The 23,273-nt window shown below is 38.7% G+C and overlaps 1 protein-coding gene across 6 annotated transcripts in view; it reads left to right on the forward strand.

The window, feature by feature from the left end:
- The first annotated feature begins 318 nt into the window (after nucleotides 1-318).
- Nucleotides 319-23,273, forward strand: part of SNX14 (sorting nexin 14) — a 99,493-nt gene continuing 76,538 nt past the window's right edge. For 3 of the 6 annotated variants that reach the window (XM_045075864.1, XM_004773580.3, XM_004773582.3), the window contains exons 1-5: nucleotides 319-632; nucleotides 17,755-17,875; nucleotides 19,016-19,092; nucleotides 19,201-19,279; nucleotides 23,083-23,126. In XM_045075864.1, the coding sequence (XP_044931799.1) occupies nucleotides 433-632; nucleotides 17,755-17,875; nucleotides 19,016-19,092; nucleotides 19,201-19,279; nucleotides 23,083-23,126 (521 nt within the window). In that variant the 5' untranslated portion in view covers nucleotides 319-432. The remainder of the gene's footprint in view (nucleotides 633-17,754; nucleotides 17,876-19,015; nucleotides 19,093-19,200; nucleotides 19,280-23,082; nucleotides 23,127-23,273) is intronic. The other 3 variants (XM_004773581.3, XM_004773583.3, XM_045075865.1) reach the window with 3 other exon arrangements.

Consider the following 23,273-nt stretch of genomic DNA (forward strand, 5'->3'; position numbering starts at 1 on the left):
CAGGAGGTCCCGCAGGCAGGGCCCGGCGGCTGCGCGGGGCTGTAGTGTCTCCCGTGCTCCGGCACAACCTTCTTTCTCTCCTCCGCGATCCAGGCGGTTACGGGCTGCTGCAGCTTTCCCCTGATTTCCGAGAAAGGCCACTCGCTAGTGGAGTCCTGCCCTTCGTGGGAGACGGCGCGCTGCCCTCGCCAAGAAGGCGGAGATGGGGGGACGCGCCGGGTTTTGCGCAGGGTGACGACCTCGGGCACGTCGTGCGGCAGTCCCCACCGCCGGCGGCAGGAGGGGCGGGGGGCGGAGGCCGCGCACGCGCGGCGGGGCCTTGGGCGGGGCCTTGGGCGGGGCCTTGGGCGACTGCAGCCGGCTGACGGTCCGCCGGTCGGCGGCTGTGTGGGTAGCCGCCGGGCCGGGTGGGGGCGGAGACGCGAGAGGTGGATGGGGGTCGCCTCGACCTCGGCCTCAGTCTGTAGTGGAACTTCAGCCACGCCAGCGGAGATGGTGTCCTGGGTGCGGGCGATGGGGGAGAAGCTGAAGCAGCGGCTGCGGCTGGACGTGGGACGCGAGATCTGCCGCCAGTACCCGCTGTTCTGCTTCCTGCTGCTCTGCCTTAGCGTCGCCTCCCTGCTCCTCAATAGGTAACGTCGCACGCGGGTCTGGCGGGCGGCTACTCTGCGGGCTGCGGACGGGAGCCCGTGTTATTTCACGGTGTGGAGGCCGCCTGGGCTGCGCAACTGCGGCGCTTGCGGCCAGCTTCGAGGCCTTGGAAACAGCGGCCTCGGGGAGCTGGGCGGAGCGTCCGGGGCCGGAAGTGCCTGCCGGGTGGGATGCGTTCCAGTGCCCTTTTTGCTGAGGCCGGTCTCCTGAGACACTTGGCCCCGATTCTTACCTACTTTTCACCTGTTCCTTAAAACCTGGTGCTGCATCATCGCTGTTTTTCAGAGGCGTGAAATCTCTCTGTGCGTCCCAATTTGAGACCTTGCAGGGGAGGTCCGGTCAGCTGACGAGCAGGGTTCCAGGTCCTGTAGCAGCCCCGGTTTCAGGCCGACTCCCCTAGCTGTCAGTGCACGCATGCGCACACACAGGCTTGCTTAGCCTTAGAGCTGAGGGCGCACGCCCACACGCACGGTCTTACAGCCGAAGGGCGTGCGCGCGCACGCACACAGACACACACAGACACACGCACAGTCTTACAGCTAAAGGGTGCTCATAGAGTTTTATAGCCGCATTGTGCGCACAAACACGCACGGCCTTACAGCTGAAGCAACGCCCAGACGCACACCCAGACACTTAGAGCCGAAGGGCGCACACGCACAGTCTTACCAGGGGAAGGGTGCGTGCACACACACAGTCTTACCGCTGAAGCACACACACGCACACCGTCTTCAGCTGAAGGCCTCACACAGTCTTGTACCCGAAGCTTTCCCCAGAGGGTGGATGGTTAAAATGGATGATCGTAAAGATTTGTTGAAGTCGGAAAGCAAAATAGTACCTGCCTCAGTATCTCTAGAATATTACAAAAGGGAAGATTGGAAGTTGAAATTGATAAATTCTCTTGACATTTTGAAATGGGAAGTTTCTTTCCCTGAAAGAAATTTGATTTCCTTCAATTAGCTATTTCCAGAAATGGTAACGATGAAATAGGTTAGTAGAGGAGATCTTTTGTGTCAAATTATTTCCAGATTTGCTCTTGGTGGAAGGAAGACTTGAGATGCTCTACAGCAGCAGCATCTGCGTGATATTTTTTTCTGATGTTTTGAACTTGAAACCATCTCTGTTCTTCATTTTGCATAGTTGATCCCTGGGGATAGGAATGGGAAAGCATTCGCTGGGAATTTGGTGATTTAATTTTGCTCTAAGGTAACCACTTGCTGTGACTGTTGGAGCTGGAATTTTTCCCTACCCATTTTGCTTTCTTGATAATTGACTGGGTTAATAGGTTTAAATAGCAATTGATACTTTACTGGAAAATATGCTTTGATTGTGATAGTAAGATGTTTGATTTTAGGAATATGGAGGAAGAGGAATCCTTAACAGAGTCAAATGAATTATTAAATACTTACTTGCTTTCTGTCATCTGGAAGGTATTCTAAGCTAGATGAATAGCTTTGGTATGAGAGATAGGTGAACGTTTTGTAATTAGTAAGTTTGGTCCAGGAATTAACCTATCTCTTAACATATCTCTTTTGGTAGATGGGTCAGTTTAGGTGCCCAAGGTAGGACATGCAAGGTCAGCTTGAACTGGATTTCTGAGGTCATCTGCTTAATTATAGAGTTGAGTGTTCTTTGTTGTTAATAAGTCATACCATCTGATCTCTACCCTGTATCTTTATTTGTATTATGCAAAGAAAGAAGGGTATAATACATAAATATTATCTCTGATTGGTTGAATTTACGAGTGAAATTGTTTTTGCATACGTTTTTTGGTATTTTCCGTTGTTACTGTTGAAAGCAGCAAGAAGTGACCTTAAACATGATATAATTATCTTGACTAAAAGAATGGTTAGGTACCCTTTGGTGCCTGGCTGGCTCAGTTGGTAGAGCATGGGACCCTTGATCTCAGAGTCATGGGTTCAAGCCCCACATTGAGGGTAGAGTCTACTTAAAAATAAAATAAATGGGGGCACCTGGATGGCTCAGTGGGTCAAAGCCTCTGCCTTCGGCTCAGGTCATGATCCCAGGGTCCTGGGATTGAGCCCCGCATTGGGCTCTCTGCTCAGCAGGGAGCTTGCTTCCCTTCCTCTCTCTCTGCCTGCCTCTCTGCCTACTTGTGATCTCTGTCTGTCAAGTAAATAAATAAAATCTTAAAAATAAAATAAAATAAATGTTTAAGTGTTCTTTTTCTAGGAAAAAGCTTTTGGAAGGTACGAGACAGTATATAGTGTGCTTTTCAGCATATTATGTGATTTTTTTTTTAGAATATGTGTGTAGATTCATATGTACATACAAAGATGTATGTTTATGTATGCTTTGCCTAGCTCTGGAAGATTGTTATACAAGAAAATGTGGCCTCTTCTGGGAGTGAGGAATATGAGGTACATCTATTCAGAAATTTTAAAAATGGGGCACCTGGGTGGCTCAGTGGGTTAAAGCCTCTCCCTTCAGCTCAGGTCATGATCCTAGGGTCCTGGGATTGAGCCCCGCATTGGGCTCTCTGCTCAGCAGGAAGCCTGCTTCCTCCTCCCTCTTTCTGCCTGCCTCTCTGCCTATTGTGATCTGTCAAATAAATAAAATCTTTAAAAAAAAAGAAATTAAAAAATATATATAATACAAAAAATAAAAATATTAGGGGTATAATGATGAAATTAGATAAGAGAAGATAGACTTAATGCATACCATCAGTAAGTGATTTCTTGGGGCAACTGGCTGACTCAGAAGAACATGAAACTCTTGATCTTGACGTTGTGAGTTTGAACCCCACATTGGGTATAGAGATTTACTTTTAAAAAACTCTTAAAGTAAATGACTTCTACACAGGTATTTCACCAATTAGTTTTTAGAAATAACTTAAAAAGAAATTTTCAGGGGCCCCTGGGTGGTTCAGTGGGTTAAAGTCTCTGCCTTCAGCTCAGGTCATGAACCCAATGTCCTGGGAGTGAGCCCCACATCAGGCTCTCTGTTCAGCAGGGAGCCTGCATCGCCCCCCACCCCCATACCTCTCTGCCTACTTGTGTTCTCTGTTTGTCAAATAAATAAACAAAATCTTAAAAAAAAATTAAAGAAATTTTCAGTTTAAAATCTTTAGTTAGTATGGAGGTTTGGAGCTTTCCTTCTATATGGTTAAACTTAGAATTATTAAAAAAAAAATTTTTTTTTAAGATTTTTATTTATTTATTTGACAGACAGAGATCACAAGCAGGCAGAGAGGCAGGCAGAGAGAGAGAGAGGAGGAAGCAGGCTCCCTGCTGAGCAGAGAGCCCGATGTGGGACTCGATCCCAGGACCCTGAGATCATGACCTGAGCTGAAGGCAGAGGCTTAACCCTTTGAGCCACCCAGGCGCCCATTTAAAAAATTTTTAAAAAATTTTATTTTAAGTAGGCTCTACACCCATTGTGGTGCTTGAGAATCACATGCTCTATTGACAGAGCCAGCCAGGTACCCCTGAAATTAATTTTTTCTCTTATAGTCTTGAAACTTTAAATCCTAAAGATCTTTCAAGGTATTATTTAGTATATAAATTTTTCTTTCAATATGAATTAAGATCATGAATTTTTTTTTCAAATATTTTATTTATTTATTTGAGAGAGAAAGAGATAGCAACAGAGATAGCGAGAGATCAAGAGTGAGCCAGAGTGGGGAGGAGAGGAGAAGTCTTCTCCCTACTGACTAGGAAGCCCGATGCAGGGCTCAATCCCAAATCTCATTTATTCTAGCACCCCAGTAGACTCCCTTGTCAGTAGCCTCAGTCACCATTGATCAGTTTTGCTTGTTTTTGAATTTCATATAAATGGAATTATATGGTTCTTTTGTATCTGGTTTCTTTCTCTCATCTCTTTTGAGATTTTTCCGTATTGTTGTGTATGCCAGTACTTCAGTCTCTTTTGTTATTTTGCAGTATTCCACTGGGAATATGACATACTTTGTTTATCCATTCTTCTGTTGAAGGGCTTTTGACTTGTTTACAGTTTTTAGCAGCTATGAATAATGCTGCTATGGATATTCTTATATATATTTCTTTTGATAGACTTATTTCTTTTGGGTAGATACCCATGGATAGAAATGCTTATTCATAGTGTATGTGTTTGTTTAACTTAAGTAGATACTGCCAGATAGTTTTCCAAAGTGATTATACTAATTTATACTCCTGCCAAAGCATTTGGCTATTCTGTCTGATATTGCCTGTAGGTTTAATTTAGTCCTTTTAGTGAATAAATAGTGGTAGCTTGTTGTAGTTTTACTTACTTAATTAATTAAAGATTTTATTTATCTATTTGATGGACAGAGATCACAAGTAGGCAGAGAGGCAGGCAGAGAGAGGGGGAAGCAGGCTTCCTGCTGAGCAGAGAGCCCGGTGTGGGCCTCGATCCCAGGACCCTGAGATCATGATCTGAGAGGAAGCAGAGGCTTTAACCCACTAAGCCACCCAGGCGCCTCTCGATTTAGTTTTAATTAGTTAATTGTAGCTTAATTGTTAGCTATAGTCATTGTGTTGTACATTACATCCCTAGTACGTATTTATCTTCTTGGAAGTTTGTAACTCGACCACCTTTCTGCAGTTTCTCTCTCCTATGCTCCTCTTGTAACCACAAGTCTGATCTTCTTCTGTGAGTTTTTTTCCTTAATATTTTATATAAAAGTGAGATCATACACTATTTTTCTTTTCTCTGTTTATTTCACGTAGCATAATACTTAGCATATGCCTCTAAGGTCCATCCATGTTGTCCCAAATGATAGGATTTCCTAATTTTTTATGGTTTTTATGTGTGTGTGTGTGTATACATACCACAGCTTCTTTGTTTATTTGTTTTTTTTTTTTTAAGATTTTATTTATTTGTTTGACAGAGATCACAAGTAGGCAGAGAGGCAGGCAGAGAGAAGGGGGAAGCAGGCTCCCCACTGAGCAGAGAGCCAGGACCCTGGGATCATGACCTGAGCTAAAGGCAGAGGCCTAACCCACTGAGCCACCCAGGTGCCCCTTTTTTTCATTTGTTGTTGGACACTTAGGTTGTTTCTGTATTTTGGCTGTTGTGTATAATGTTACTGTGAACATGGGGGTGCAGACATCTTTTTGAGTTAGTGTTTTTGTTTCCTTTGGATATTTATCCAGAAGTGGAATTCCCGAATTATATAGTAGTTTTATTTTTAACTTTTTGGAAATTCTCCAGACTGTTTCCATAGTGGCTCTATCAGTTCACATTCCCACCAATAGCACAAAAGGGTTCTCTTTTCTCCACATCCATACCAGCATTTGTTATTTACTGCCTTTTAAAAAAATATTTAATATTTTAAAAATATTTTATTTATTTATTTGACACAGAGAGAGAGAGAGAGAGACAGTGCACAAGCAGAGGGAGCAGCAGGGAGAGGGAGAAGCAGGCTCTCTGCTGAGCAGGGAGCCTGATGCAGGGCTCCATCCTGGGGTCATGACTTGAGCCACAGGCAGAGGCTTAACCAACTGAGCCACCCCAGCACAGCTATCTCTTGTCTCTTTGATCATGGCCATTCTAACAGGTGTGAGGGGATATCTTGTTGTGGTTTTAATTTGCATCTCCCTAATGACTGTTGATGATGTTGAACATCTTTTCATGTACCTGTTGGTATTTCATATAACTTCTTTGGAGAAATGTGTATTTAGGTCTTCTGTACACTTTTTGTTTTTAACCAGCAAAATGGGTTTACTCAGGAATACCAAAGGAATGGCAATTGCTATGGGAAACCAGAGACAAGCCTGAAGATCAAAGGAGAGGAATGTAATTTAACAGAAAAGAGAGGAAGATGGGAGGGTCTGCTTTGAATAAAAGTCCACTGGAAGAAAGGGAGAGTGCAGGATGGTGGTGGTTTCTCATTACTTGAGTTATGGTATATTCTTATTGGCTGGGCTTGTTGCTGTGCAAGAAAAATTGCTTCCCCTTGTTGGAGTAGTGAAGTAGGCTTCTTCCTATTGGAAGTGCAAGATTGCCCTGGGTTGAATGAATTCTTTACGTGTTTTGGATATTAACTCCTTACCATGTACACGGTTTGCAAATTTTTCCCCCATTTTATCCATAGGTTGGCTTTTTACTTCATTGATGGTTCTTTATTTTTTAAATTACAACAATTGGCTTACATACACTTATAACTTTGTATATTATAGGCTAGTCTAAGCACTGTTGTGGTCTTATTTAATCATCGTAACAACTTTGAATTAGGTATTTTATTATCTCATTTTATAGAAAACCAAACAAGACTCAGAGAAGGTAATTTGCATTGTGTCATGGCCAGAATTTGAATGCAGGCAGACAGATTCCAGGATGTCATATATTTTGTTTCCAAACTTCTAAGCCCTGTTTCTTCTCTTTATTTTTCTCTTCCTATAACAGTACCAGATTTTTTTTTTTTTAACAGTAGTGTTATATTTCATAGTATGGTTTTATATCTGCGAGGACAAGTTCTCACTCTTGGCGCTTCTTTTGCAAAGTTGGTCAGCTTTTTTTAAAAACCTTTATTTTCGGGACACCTGGATGGCTCAGTAGGTTGAGTCTGCCTTCAGCTCAGGTCATGATCCCAGCATCCTAGGATTGAGCCCCGAATCAGGCTCCCTGATCAACGGGCATTCTGCTTCTCCCTCTCCCTCTTTGTGTTTGTGTGTGTGTGCTCTCTCTCTCTCAAGTAAGTAAATAAATCTAAAAATAAAGAAAACCTTATTTTCCCTATACATTATAGAATGATTATGTCAAATTTCTCTGAAGATTGAACTGGATTTTTTTTTTTTTAAAGATTTTATTTATTTATTTGAGAGAGAGAGAGGGAGAGAGCACAAGTAGGCAAAGCAGCAGGCAGAGGGAGAGGGAGAAGCAGGCTCTCCACTGAGCAAGGAGTCCTATGCAGGGCACGATCCCCAGGACCCTGGGAACATGACCTGAGGTGAAGGCAGCCCTTTAACCAACTGAACCACTCAGGCATCCTGAGCTGGAATTTTGATTGTAGTTTCTGTTTTGTTTATATATTGTCACCTAACAAACCATCCCTAAATTTGTGGTTTAGGTCAGCAACATCTAATTTGCACACAGAACTGTAATTTGGGCAAGTTGGTCAGTATAGCTAATCTCTATTCACTGTGCATCATCAGCTGGGCAGCATGAAGACAGGGACTAGAATAGTAATTGTTGGCTTGTTCATTAATGTATGTGACAATTAATGCTGGTTGTTGGCTGTGATCTCAGCAAGACTATAGGCCAGAACCTATACATATGGCTTTTACCTGTGGCTTTTCCCCCAAAGTGGTGCTGGCTTACACAGGTGGGCATCCTGAGAAAGACAGCCTGCCGGAAGCCATAACCATTTTATGACCTAGTTTTGGAAGTTAGGCAGCTTCATTTCTGCTACATTCTCTTAGCTGTAGTGTTATTAAGATTAACCCCTATTCAAGGGGAAGAAAATTAAATTCCTGTTTTTGATGTGAAGAGTGTTAAAGAATTTGCAATCATATTTAATACCACCACGGTATTATTACTTTGTGAATTAATCTGGGTAGAATTTATATGTTGGCTTTTTTAAAGGTTTCATCCATGAACATAATCTCTCCATTCATTCAGACCTGTTCTTGTGTCTTTTTAAGTGCATTTTTTCATTAAAAAAAAAGTTCATTGGGACACCTGGGTGGCTCAGTTGGGTAAGCAGCTGCCTTCAGCTCAGGTCATGATCCCAGCGTCCTGGGATCGAGTCCCACATTGGGCTCCTTGCTCAACGGGGAGCCTGCTTCTCCCTCTGCCTCTGTTGCCACTCAGCCTGCCTGTGCTCGCTCGCTCTCTCTCTCTCTCTGGCAAATAAATAAAATCTTTAAAAAAAATTAAAAGAAGTTTATTATGGAATATTTTAAACATACATAAAATAAAAATAGAATTGTATAATGAAACCTGTTCAGTATCTGTCACTAAGCTTAAAAAACTATCAGCTCAAGTCAGATTATCAGCCCCCTACAATTATTTTGAAGCAAATCTCAGGTGACATATTTTATCTATAAACATTAAAAATCTCAGTATTTGGGAAACCTTGGTGGCTCAGTCTTTTAAGTGTCTGCCTTTAACTCAGAACATGATTCCAAGGTACTGGGATCAAATCCCTCATCAGGTTCCTTGCTCAGAGAGGAGCCTGCTTCTCCCTATCCTTCTACCTGCTGCTCCCCCTGCTTGTGCTCTCTCTTCGACAAATAAGTAAATAAAATCTTAAAAAAAAAATTTCAGTGTGTGTCTCTTAACACACAAGTCCTTTTTTTCTTTTATAATCATAATACCACTTCACATAAAAAAAAGTAATATCTTATCATCAAATGTCCAATGGTCAGATTTCTCTGAATTTGCTAGAACTTTCCCCATCATTTTATGATAAAAAAATTTAAGCATACAGCAATGTATGAATTTACAATAAATGACCAGTCATGTACTGCTTAGATTTTACTATTCACATTTTACTATATCTTCACATATTTTATGTTTCTATTGCTCCATTCATAATGAATCTTATTTGTAAACATCTTTTTACAGTTAATCAAATTAAGATCCAAATGTGATCTTTTAATTAGAAAGTTACCTCCCCTCCCCATAATCCTACTTTTTTTTTTTTTTTTAAGATTTTATTTATTTATTTGTAAGAGACAGAGGGAGAGAGAGCAAGCGAGCACAGGCAAAGAGGCAGGCAGAGGCAGAGGGAGAAGCAGGCTCCCCGCCGAGCAAGGAGCCCGATGTGGGACTCGATCTCAGGACCCTGGGATCATGACCTGAGCCGAAGGCAGCTGCTTAACCAACTGAGCCACCCAGGCGTCCCCTACTTTTTTTTTTAACCTTGCAATTTTTTGTTGAAGAAACTGGGGCTTAGGTTTTGTGGAGGTTTTTAATAGTCTGGCTTTTGTTGACTGCATCCCTATAGTGTTGTGGATATGTTTTTTTCCCTTTCTGTTCCCTGTGAACTTGTTAGATCAAGAGGTATCATTATTTTGATTTTTTTTTTTCCTTTACTGTTGATGGTGTAGATTTAAAGATAATGAGCTATTGGGGTACCTGGGTGGCTCAGTGGGTTGAGGCCTCTGCCTTCGGCTCAGGTCATGATCCCAGGGTCCTGGGATCGAGCCCCCCGTGGGTCTCTCTGCTCAGCAGGGAGCCTGCTTCTCTCTCTCTCTGGCTGCCTCTCTGCCTACTTGTGATCTCTGTCAAATAAATAAATAAAATCTTAAAAAAAAAAGATAATGAGCTATTTAAAAACATGCCTTTCTTGTAATGTATTATTCTTTATTTTATGATATACTGCTAGTTTTAGTTAACTAATATTTTACTCTTAGTATTTGGTAAGTAAGAAAGACCTAATGATTTTCTTACATTGTCTTTGTCTGATTTGGGAATTAAAATTATATTAGTCCTTTTAAATTAGTAGCTTTTTCTCATTTTTTTTTTTCCCCAAAGTCATGTATATAGGATAGGGATTATCTGTCTCATTACCATCTTTACCATTTGCCAGGGTCTTTTTTTTTTCTTTCTTTTTTTCAGCTAGGTCTCTGATTACTATTTTAATTATAGTAATGATAACTGGTCTATATAAGTTATCTAGTTCTTCACTTACTAATTTCTAGCATTTTTGTCTATTTCCAAAAATTTATGTCATATAGGTTATCCAGTTTATGAACATAGTTGTTTGCAGTTTAATTTTTCATTTCAGTTTTAGCTCTCATTATTTCTTTTTCATTCAGTATTTTGTGTATTTATATTCTTTTTTTGTTTTATTCCTTGATCTGTCTTGCTGAAACTTTTGTCTTTTTTATTAGCTTTTGATTTTGAAAATTTCCAAGCATGCATAGAAAAAAGAGTACAAGGCACTTCCAAGCACCCATCACTCAGTCTCAACAACCATCAATATTTTGCGTATTTGAAAAATATCTAGTCTTTTTCCGTTTTATTTATTTTTTAAAAAAAGATTTTATTTATTTATTTGACAGAGCGAGATCATAAGTAGGCAGAGAGGCAGGCAGAGAGAGAAGAGGAGGAAGCAGGCTCCCTGCTGAGCAGAGAGCCCGATGTGGGACTCGATCCCAGGACCCTGGGATGATGACCTGAGCCGAAGGCAGAGGCTTAACCCACTGAGCCACCCAGGCGCCCAAGTCTTCCTCCATTTTAAAAATGACTTCTACACAAAGCCATAACCTTAAAAAATTAACACTAGTTGGTTAATATCATGTAAGTCCATAATCAAATTTTCCTAACTGCATAAAAATTGGTAGTGTATCTATACTAATCAGGATCTAAAATAGGTCCACTCATTGTATGTGGGAGCTATATCTTTCAGGCTTTTGTAAATCTCTTATAATTAACAATAAAAGTTGGCAAAATTTTTCTATGAAGTGTCAGATAGTAAATATTTTAGACTTTTGGGCTGCATCAGGTTTCTGTCCCATATTCTTTTTTTTTTTTCTTTTCAAAGAATCGTTAAAAAAAAATTGTAAAATCTTCGCTTAGCTTGGGAGCCGTACCAAAGCAGGTGGCATTTGGCTCATAAGCCATAGTTTGTTTATCTGGATCTAGAATATTCCTCCTTACCTGCTTCTCTCCTGTCTCCCCACCACTGACTTGAAGAAACTGGGTCATTTGTTCACACTTATGCTGTTAGGTTCCTTATGGTGTCTTTTTTTTTTTTTTAATTCTTACCTGCATATTTTTTGTAGACAAGGTGTTAGATTTATAAATTTGATTAGATTTAGATCTTTTTGTGTGTGTAAGAATTATATCACATGAGAGGATAACTCCACACAAGATGGAGTCGCCTCACTTTTTGTGGATTTTGGTAGTGACAGCTAATAACTTTGCCCCGTAAACTTCTTTGGTTTTACCATTTATTATTCCATGAATGAGTTATTTCATTATAGGTTGCAACATGATGATTTTCTCATTTTTTTCATCCTTATATATTTTAAAATTTGAATTCTTTCTCTCTCTCTCCACTATTTTTCCTTCTAGAATTGCTTTACTTCACTTGTTAGGTCCCTTTAGTTATGGTAAAATATAGCTCAAGTTGGAAAAGAAGATAAATCTAATTACAGTTTTGCTTATTTTATAAATTTTTCAAAAACTAAGCTTATATTTTGTTATTTCCTCTTGTCATTGTTGTCTACTTTCTTGATTTCTATTCTTCTCTTTATTGTTTCCTTCCTTTTTATGTATTTGGATCCTGTTTTTTTCCCCCAATTTATTGTTTCCTTCCTTTTTATGTGTTTGGATCCTGTTTTTTTCCCCCCAACTTTATGAATGCTTAGGTTGTTGGTTTTAGTATTTGTCTCTGATTGATGCAGGATTTCTCAACATCAGCACTATTGATAATTTGGGCTAGATAATTTTTTGTTGTGAGGGGCTGGCCTGTGCATTGTAGGATATTTAGCAGCAATCTTGGTTTCTAGCCACTTGATGTCAATAGTGCACCTTCCCTTTCCCCCTCTCCACAGTTCAGACAACCAAAATGTCTGCATATACTGCCAAATGCCCCGTGGGGGGCAAAATACCCTTGGTTGAGAACTACTGGATTAATGCATTTAAGGATACAGATTTTCTTCTTAAATAATACCTTAGTTATTGCTTGCTTTAGTTAAAGCCCACACATACTGCATGTAGTATTTATTGTCATTCAGTCTAAAATCTGACTGTCATTTGATCTACACGTCTGCAGTTCCTAATCTGTAATTCTGAAATCAAAAGCTCTGTGAAGAAGTAATTTTAACCCTAAGTTTGTACCAATTACATTTGATGACAAAACCTGATCTGAACAGACATGAGACTATTTATTTGGTCTTTTATTTATTTATTTAATCTTGTCTCTCTCTCTCTCTTTTTTTTTTTTTTTTTTTTTTTTTGAGGTCTTATTTATTTGACACAGAGAGAGAAAGTGAGAGAGAATAAGCAGAAGGAGCGGGAGGCAGAGGGAGAGGGAGAAGCAGGCTCTCCACTGAGCAGGGAGCCTGATGTCTGGCCCTGAGGTCATGACCTGAGCCAAAGGTAGATGCTTAACTGACTGAGCCACCCAGACGCCCCTATTTATAGTCTTTATTTCTGACTTACTTCTTCTTATTGCTTTTATGTTTTGTTGCAGAAATACTAATATCTAATGATGGAGTACTCCATTAGATCTCATTTCAAGTATATATGAAATGTGTATTATATAACTGTTCAAAAATCCTAAAAATTCTCAATTCTGAGTCATGACTGTCTGGGTCAAAATTATATTTGGTAAGCAGCTGCGAACAAGAATTTGATAATTTCCTCTCTGAAATATCTCTATAATTTGAGTTAGTTTCCAAGTATAAGGTTCCTTTTTTTTAAAGCTTGATGTCAGGGGCACCTGGGTAGCTCAGTGGGTTAAAGCCTCTACCTTCAGCTCGGGTCATGATCCCAGGGTCCTGGGATCGAACCCCACAGGGGGCTTTCTGCTCAGCGGGGAGCCTGCTTCCCCCCCCTCTCCGCTTCCCTCTTTGCCTGCTTGTGATCTCTGTCAAATAAGTAAAATCTTTAAAAAACAAAACATAATTGGATGTCAAGTATGCTATTTTCGGTGGAGTGAAGCTTTGTATACAGGAATGAGAAGAGGGGTACCTGGCTGGCTTAGTCAGTAGAGCATGCAAGTTGTGAGTTCAAGCCCCATGCCCCGTGTTAGGTGTAGAGGTTACTGGGGGTGAGTGTGTGGGGGATGGAATGGGAAGAAATAAGAAAAGTGAAAGAAAGTAGAAAAGTGAACTGGGGCCAGATTGAAAGGGACTGTAAAGATTTAGGGGGTTTTATTTTATTCTGCAGGCAATATTAAGACCAGGCAAATCATCTAGTTTGGGGCCTCAGCCTTTGTCTCTCAGATTTTATATTTACTTGATCACTGTTTGTACTGTCTATAATAGGTAAGCATCTCTAATCATGCATCTTCACTTCACCTCTTCTTAATACTTGGTGCCGTATATTTCCCAATTCTGAACTTCCAGGTCTTCTGTAATCCTTTCTATTCTGTACTGCACTTGATAAATTGTCCTCAGTTAGAGAACTGGGATAGATGTGGAACTCAGTTGTGTGTTTCCTTTCTCTTAAGGATTTTCATCTTGTACTGCCTGGAAATAGTTACCATATATATATACACACACACATATGTATATATATACACACACACATATATGTATATGTGTGTGTGTGTGTGTGTGTGTGTGTGTGTATTTTTTTTTAATCAGAAAGAGTGTGAGCACAAGCAGGGGAACAGCAGGCAGAGGGAGAACCAGGCTCCCCACTGAGCAAGGAGCCCAATGCTGGACTCGATGTCAGGACCTTAGGATCATGACCTGAGCCAAAGGCAGCCGCTTAATGGGCTGAGCCACCCAAACATCCCACTGTGTATGTTTTGTCCTGTTTTATAGTTGTTTATGGTGGGAAGGCAAGTCTAGTACCAGTCATTCTGTCAAGGAAGCAGAAGTCTCTTACTCCTTTGGAACATATGCCATTTGTCTGTTTTCTCATTGATATCACTCTCCAGATTATTTGTGCTCGTTTATAGCTGACTTTGTTTTATGGTTTATAGCCTTCCTCTCCGTTTTAAATCCTGTCGCCATTGTAGGTGACTTCAGTGCTTGTGTGATTCCTCTTTAGCCTCCCACTTGGGTCAACATATGGTGGCCCTTGTTAATCACCAGAAAGAGCTCTACCTCTGATCTTAGAAAGCAAGTATCTTACTTGCCGACCATCAGCTTCTTTCATTCATTCAATAACACCGTACCTGCTCCTTGACTTCTCAGTCTCCTGACTCCTTTGCTTTCTATTTCTTCTCTTCTGTTGTCACTTACCTATGCAGTTTAGAGTTGGTCTAGCTTAGAATCCACGGTCCATCACTTCAGCTACTCTGTTGCCAGTATCCTTAACTCCTTTCTGTCGCACTAACCTGACAAAATTGAAATCTTGGATCAGTGATGCTGCTTGGTTTTTCAGTGTTTATATCTTGGTTACTGAATGCTGCTAGAGAAAATCCCAAACCTGTAAATCTAACTTCCCAGCAGTTCCTCAAAATAGCCTTCTCATTGCATGTGCCCAGTGGCTCTTTCAGAACTTGCCCAGTCTGCTAGAACTTCTGATCTTATTGCTTTTGCCTTTCTCTTTAAGCATCTCCCATTTTACATAAAGGACATCATATTGCTTTTCATCCTCACTACTGAATCTACAGCTTAAGTGCATTCTCATCCATGTATTCTTTTTCTCTGGTATTTGGAAAGAGATATCTCTGGCTCTTATTTCTCCTTTTAGGCTTTGAAACCCAACTATTGCTAACTTCTCTAGGACATTATTAACTCAACTTAGCTCTTCTCTCCTATGTCTTTTTCTCTTATCTCCTTCTGTGCTGTCAATATTTAAATATGATTAGGTTTTACTAAACATTTTTTGTCTTTATCTCCCTCCAGCCACCACCTTAGCCTGTTGTTCCTTTAAAGAGAGAATTATCCATATTACCAATTTACTTCTTTTAGTGGGGGAGGGGCAGAGAGAGGGAAAGAGAATCTCAGGCAGACTCCCTGCTGAGTGCAAAGGCCTGACACGGGGCTGGATTTCATGACCCTGAGACCATGACATGAGCTGAAACCAAGAGTCAGATGCTTAACTGACTGAGCCACCTAGGCTTCCCCCAATTTCACTTTTTTTATTTTCACTCTTCATAAATCCACTGCATTCCATTGGCATTCTACTAAAACTGCTTTTGCCAGTTCATCAGTGCCTTTTTTTTGTTGTTGTTGCTAAAACTTCTCATTCTCTCACTTAAATTTAAAAATAATTTGATCATGTTAACTACTTCATCCTTGTTGAATTTTTTTTTTTTTACCTTGACAGCCTTTATGACTTGATTCTTTTTCTTTGTAATTTTATTTATTTATTTGAGATAGAGAGCCAGTGTGCACATGGAGGGGTGGGGGTTTCGCATGGGCAGAGGGAGAGGGGGAAGCCAACTCTCCACTGAGCAGGGAGTCTGATGCGGGGCTCTATCCCAAGACCCTGGGATCATGACCTGAGCTGAAGGCAGATGTTTAACCATCTAAGTCACCCAGGCACCCTTCCCCTAAGACTTGATTCTTGTTTTTTTGGTTCCCCTACCCCCCAGCTCTTCTAATTACTAGAGTTCTCTTGCTCTGCTGATTTCCTAAATGTCTCTCTTTTTTGTCATTCTACAGCTCCTCCCTGGTCACTTCATTTATTCCCATGATTTCAATGATCTTTATGTGATAATCTCCCAGTTTTTTTTCCTTACCTCATATTCTCTGCAGAGATTTAAATTACCCAATATTTAACTGCTCATGAAATTTTTCTACTTGCTCTGTTGTTTTTATTAAGATTTATTTATTTTAGAGAGAGGAGTGAGTGTGAGAATGGGCAGAAGGAGAGGGAGGGAGAGAGTCTCAGCAGACACTGAGTGAAGATCCTGGGCTCAGTCCCAGGACCCTGCGACCATGACCTGAGCTGAAATCAGGAGTCAGATGCTCAACCAAGTGACCTACCCAGGTGCCCCCGCTGCATGCCATGTTTTAAGATACTTGAAATTTAGCGTGTCCAAAGAGAAGTGATTTTTTATCCCTTCTGCTCACATTAATCAACAACTTAGCCCTCTTAATTCTTCCTCCTAAATATTTTCAAGATTATCAGCTTTTTTATCTCTAAGTCTCTTCTCTATATAAGCGATCTTTGACTCCTGTAGATTTTTTTCAGCTTTCTAATTAGCCTGCATGTTTCCAGTTTAGGCTATTCTCCATATTGTGACCCGAGTGGTCCTTTGATTATAAAGTCTAGCAATACTACTCTCCTTAAAACTTCTAAAATTCCTAAAATCTTAAAAATTCTTCATTGCCTTCAGGGTATTACTCAAGACTTTAAGTGGTAGATGACAGAAACTAAACTCACACTATATTGGCAAAGAGTGGAATCATTGGAAGTTTATTTAAGTGCAGAAGGAACAGGAGTGTAGCTAGGCCTCAGAGACCGGTAGAACCTGGATTTAAAATACAACCGATAAGTTTTTCACTTCGTTTTTTCTCTTTCTGTGGACTGGCTTCATTCTCTTCTAACTATATAGTGATTTGTGAATGGAAGAACTAGCACCAAAGTTTGTGCTTTATATAATTACCAATTAATAAACATAATGTGGTAATTGGAATTTGAACTGTGTTGTTGGGGATTGGTATTTTACAAAATCATGGTAATGGAAATTTATGCTTATCAGGACTGTGCAATATGAGGACTGCCTGTATTGAGACATGTTAACATGACTTATTTTATGACACCATATTATCTCACTTCTGCCTGTGGGTTTTTTTTTTTTTTTTTAAAGCTTCATCTTAAAGCCAGTTCTTCCTTCAAGCTGTGCTCAGATCTTAGTTGGTGTAGTTTTCCCAAGTTTGAATTCCTCTGCCTCTTCCCTAGTCCCTCATTTCTCTACCCCATTCTCTTCTGTTGGATTTCTCCTACTTATTCTTTTAAGTTTTTCTATAGAGTTGCTTTCTTTGAAAAAGGATTTTCTTTCCTTTTAAATTTGGGTTGTATATTCTGCCTGAGGTGTTCCCTCGTCATATATTGCTTTCTCTGTCTTAATATAGTATACATGCTCACACTGTATTGTACTCATTTACTTACCTATCAGACAATGTTTTCCATGCATATAGAAATCATGGCAGTGCTGTTCCTGACTGTATCCCTACAGCCTGTTACTGGGTGGCACAAAATAATGGACACTCAGTATTAGGTTTTTTTTATTTAATGAAAGGTAATCAGAATTTTGATGAATACTACCGTATCATTGGAAGGTATTTGGAGCACTGTAGTATAGCTAGTCAAACATAACAACCTAGGTACCAAATTATAAAATATTGAGAATTTATACTTTCTTACACTTTAAGTGAAATGTACATTTGATAACATGCATTCTGTGATCCTTATAATTAAATAAATACATCACAGGTATCATGAGATCTGTCTTCAGTCTGATATGGTAGGTGCTTAATAAATACTTGTCAAATCAATGAGGGGACAACTTAAGTTTTATACCTTTTTTTTGTTATAATAATTATTTTCATTTATTTTAAGGTATCTTCATGTTTTAATGATCTTCTGGTCATTTGTTGCTGGAGTTGTTACATTTTATTGCTCTTTGGGACCAGATTCTCTCTTACCAAATATATTCTTCACAATAAAATACAAACCCAAGGTAAAATTTATGTGTTCTTATTTTTAAGAGTAGTATGTATTACCTGTGCTGTTTGATATTATTACTGAAAGCATGTTAAAGTAGTGATTTAAAAAAAAATCCATCTGGTATTATTTAATAATGGAAGACATCAGAACATAATTAGAAATGAAATTTATGTATGTGTATATTTTTAAGGTATACAGCTCTACAATGAGCTATAAAAAGAAAATACAAACTTCTCAGAAAGTTGGAATCCATAATTATAGAGTGTCCTCTAACTACATATTAACTATGAGGACAGTAAATTAAAACACGTTCCCAAAGTTAGTTGTACAATAGAATCACCTCGGGAATCTTAAAAAAAAAAAAAAAGATTCCTAGGCACTCTAATCAGATTTTGATAGAATAGTTCTTGGTTAGGGCCTTGTAATCAGTACTTGTTAAGAGCTTTCTAGGTGATTCTGAGACACAGACACAGGGAACTCTGAATTAACTTATCCCACGCTGTTAATTTCCTAAATGTCTTCAAGAGACAAATAATCAGGTAGTTTGCTTAACCAAAATAATTTGTATATTTAAAATTTCATTAGGGTGGTGGTGTACTGAATCTGTGTCTAGTAGGCAAAGTCACTAGTGTATAGATATCTTGAAGTCTTGCTTAATAATTCTTTGAATTGATACAGTCCCTTTTTAGGTTTGTTGGTACTGTATTCAGAAAAAGTACAGAGGAAAGTGGTGCCACATATTCGGTCAGAAACATGACTAGTCACATATCTTTCCTTTCATTGAAGTTAACATTTTGGGGAAATAGAAAATAGTTTTTTCTTACATCTCTGAAGTAGAATATCATTTCCAAATATAGATTGAATTTTTTAAAAAATAAGTAAGCATAAAAACTGACCTTAATTATATGCTTAGAAATTTGGCTTAAGAATTGCATTTTATCAGGTATTTTTTTCTCTCTTATTTGGCAGTTTAGTTTAGCCAGTAGTAGTTATTACAAAGAACAGTTTCAGTGTTATGGCAGACTAATAATAATTAAAAAAATATTCTTTCAATTTATACATTGATTAATAAACTTTCGAAGTTGATTCTCTTTAGTAAAGATTGTATGTGAACTAAGACAAATCTCTCCCCTTCCTCATTTCCCTTTTTTAGCAGTTGGGACTTCAAGAATTATTTCCTCAAGGTCGTAGCTGTGCTGTTTGTGGTAAAGTGAAATGTAAACGACATAGGTAAGTTAAACATTTTTTTATTTTTTTTTTAGTTAAACATTTTTTATTTGTTGATCTTTCCAATTACATTTTGGATTTTAGGCAATTTAATTGTATGATTTTCTTTAGGCCTTCCTTACTACTTGAAAACTACCAGCCGTGGCTAGATCTGAAAATTTCTTCCAAGGTTGATGCATCTCTCTCAGAGGTAATTAATTTAATAACACTGCCAAATATGCCCAAGCAGAGTATATATTAAATACTAATGGAAATTTAATTGTGGAACATCTTAATATATGCCACCTAATGAATTCTTAACTAGGTAGTTGATTATTATGAAATATGCGACTCAGGTGATAAAATAGAAGTCTTTGGATCCTGTGTCTAATTTAAATGGATATTTTAGCCAAAGACGACACTGTTTTACCTAGATATTGCTTAATTCTTATAACAGTAGTCATCTTTATGGTAGGGTAATACCTGAGCTAGACAGAGCAAGTATGTCCTATTGAATTATCCCAGTTTTGACACTTGCTAAAGGGTAGAGCAGAGAATGGGAGACTTTTCACTGTTTCCCCGTACTGGTAGTGTAGGAATAGAAAGCATTCACCCTTATCTTTGTTACAGTGACATTTTATATATACTTTTTTGGTAACATATATTTTGTATTTTGTATAGTGCCAGATATGTTGTTAGTAGTTGATAAACATATATTGAATTAAATTGAATGCTAATTAATTAAAGAATAGCATTAGGCATCTGAATCCTGCTTAATTATCTTTTTTTTCCTAATTTGTATCCTTGGCTAAAAGCATGCTGCATAAATGCCAAAATTCTTGGCTTTTTTTTTTTTTTTTTTTTTTAGAAGACTTTATTATTTGACAGATCACAAGTAGGCAGAGGGGCAGGCGGGGGCGGGGAGCAGGCTCCCTGCTGAGCAGAAAGCTTGATGCGGGGCTTGATCCCAGGACCCTGAGATCATGACCTGAGCAGAAGGCAGAGTCTTAACCCACTGAGCCACCCAGGTGCCCCTTGGCACTTCTTTTTTTTCTAATTTCTTCTTTTTTCTTTTTCATTTTCAACTTCAGGATTCCTTGATTTAAGACTTTGCTATCTAATATGGTAGCCCCTAGCTGCTGTGGCTGTTCATAAACACTTGGAAATGTATCACAAATTGAGTTGTGGTTTTGAGGATTTAGTAAGAAAAAAAGAGTGTAAAATATCCTATAATACATTTTATTGATTACATGTTGAAATGATATTCTGGATATATTGAATTAAAATATATCATAAAATTATTTTACCTGTTTTCTTATTACTTTTTAAAAATGTAGCTACTAGAAAATAAAAGATTACATATGTGGCTCACATTACATTTCTATTACAGAGTGCTGATTTGAGGTCTGTTGAAATTAAGACCTCTAGCAAGAGTATTATTTGTGGGTCTTTGACACTTCATTAATTTCCTTTAAAAAAAATATTTATTTATTTATTTATAAAAAAGATTTTATTTATGTATTTGACAGAGATCAAAAATAGGCAGAGGCAGGCAGAGAGAGAGAGAGGAGGAAGCAGGCTCCCTGCTGAGCAGCGAGCCCGATGTGGGGCTTGATCCCAGGAGCCTGGGATCATGACCTGAGCCGAAGGCAGAGGCTTTAACCCACTGAGCCACTGAGGTGCCTCACTTCATTCATTTTGAAAGAAAGAAAGAAAGAACGAACAAACTTATATGAAGCACTTGGCCTACTGCCTGGCACATACTGGTTTTCAGTAAATACTAGCTCAACATTTAAAAACATGTTTTGAGATCTTACTATAAGCAGGAACTGGACTATCCCCAGGAATAAAAGGAGAAATAAGATATGGTTCCTTTTTTCTAGGAACTTGAGTCTAGGAGGTGAGGTAGACATATAAACAGTTGAATACAATGTAATGTGAATACTGGCAATAGTGGAAGAAATGTACAATGTATATTATTAATACAGAGGAGGAAATGCCTAACTATTGAGAGGGGCAGTCAGAAAATATGACTAGAAGTTTGCCAGACTGATAATGTGGGAAAGGGTATATCAGGGTTTGGGAAGAGCTTTTGAAAGGAAAGGGAAGCTTTGAATAAGGTGTTCAGTAAGATGAAGGGCCAAATGTGAGAAAGGATGTGGGCATGGAGACACTGTATTCTGGTAGCTAATATTTTATTGATTACTTGCTGAATATTGGGCACTGTACTAATTAAGTTATTTCTTGAAATCATACAACCTATAAAGTAGGTGCTATTATTGATTTTACGAAACTGGGCTTTAGAGGGTTTTAATTTTCTCAAGTTCATCCCTGGCTCGTAGTAGAACTTACTCTAAAACCTGGGTCTGGCTTAGTTCTTAGACAGTTTTTATATGGGTCTTTAGAAATCTGATCATTGAAAGATTTAAAGGACCTTGCTGAGGAGTTTAATTGATCATAGAAGTCACTGACTTTTGAAGTGTGTAACTGGAGTTTTCAGATGTGACTCAGAAGATACAATGAGAAGTGAAAAGGAAGTAAATGGTCACAGCTACTAGCAGGAAGCTTTCTCCCTCGCCTTTAAAATCAGTGCAGCTCCACTTTTCTTTGCTATGTTATGGTTTGATAAATTGAGGGTTTTATGCATGGGATTGAGTTGTTCAGATACATGTTTTAAATTACGTTGGCAGCTCTGTGGAGGATGGAGCTAGCTTGGAAGGAGGGAGACGCTCTTGCTACAATATAAGGTTGAGAAGATGAGGACTGAACAGTGGAGCTATGGAAAAGAGCTATGTAGGTTGTAAAATCAATAATATTTGGTGATTGGATGTGGGGGTTAAAGTAAGACCAAGTATTTTTTTTTTTTTAAGAATTTATTTATTTGACAGACAGAGATCACAAGTAGGCAGAGAGGCAGGCAGAGAGAGAGAGGAGGAAGCAGGCTCCCCACTGAGCAGAGAGCCCAATGCAGGACTCAATCCCAGGACTCTGGGATCATGACCTGAGCCGAAGGCAGTGGCTTAACCCACTGAGCCACCCAGGCGCCCAAGACCAAGTATTTAATAGCAAATTTTCTGGTGTCCTTTTTGTGTCATATCTCCGTTTCTATGTGTCTTACTTTCCCAACTGGTATCACTAAATGCTTAGTTTTTTTAATACAAAATCAAATCTTGCCTTAATATTTTAAGAATCTACAACCTTCTTTGCTGCTGCCAGAGAAGGAATACAAGCCTACAGTCCTTTGTTAGATACCTTTGTTAGATAACCTCCCAACTGCTTTAGAAAGTCACGGCCCACTGTTGCAAGTCTTTTCAAAAATTAACATAATACTGCACCGAGAGTTAAGAAATGGAAATTTTAACACCCAGATTTCTTTTGTTTTGTTACTTTTTCATTTATAACTTATATGCTGATTTTTAATTTACAGCTAAAATTTTCACAAAAGTAAACATATCACACCCAGATCAGGAAACAAAACATTATTAGTACCCCAGAAGTCCCCCTCATACTCCTTTTTAGTCACTATTCTCCCTTTAGAAGCAATTTGATGGCTAATTTTGACCCCTTATGTAAGTCTGACCTACTTGTTTCTTCATTTTATTCTGGGAATACTGACTTATAGAGAGAGTCAGGAATTCATAAGACTAACCTATTATTTTCCTTCTTTCCATAGAACTTTCAGTTCAGTGAAGCTTCAGAGTCAGGAACAATTTAAGTTTGTTGTTGTTTTTTTAATTGTGGGAATGTTTAGAAATGTGTGTTTCATTCTAATAGTATTATTTCTTTTTATGGAGTTTCATGGTTTTCAAAGTATTTTCTCATATGTTCTGTTTGATCATCGCAATTAACCATGTAAGGTTTACAGTATATGTCATGTGAAAGTATGATACTAGATGTCAATATTTGGGATAATAAAATTGATTTTTGGTAATATACATTATTTGGTCATATGGTTTATTTTCCTAGAATTAGTTAATTAATTTGATTTTTCTTTAAAAACTAATTTTTATGCAGGTTCTTGAATTAGTGTTGGAAAACTTTGTTTATCCATGGTACAGGTAAGTTCTCTCTGTAAGACCTTTTTTTTTTTTTTTTAGTGAATATGATTAAGTGTGCTAATGAAGCGTTACCAGTGTAGGCCAGGATTTCTCAGCTTTGACACTATTGACATTTTAGGCCAAATAATTCTTTGTTGTGGGGGGCTG

Source organism: Mustela putorius, unplaced genomic scaffold (assembly GCF_011764305.1).
Source record: "Mustela putorius furo isolate JIRA1106 unplaced genomic scaffold, ASM1176430v1.1 tig00000166_pilon_pilon_pilon, whole genome shotgun sequence".
Classification (NCBI taxonomy): Eukaryota; Metazoa; Chordata; class Mammalia; order Carnivora; family Mustelidae; genus Mustela; species Mustela putorius.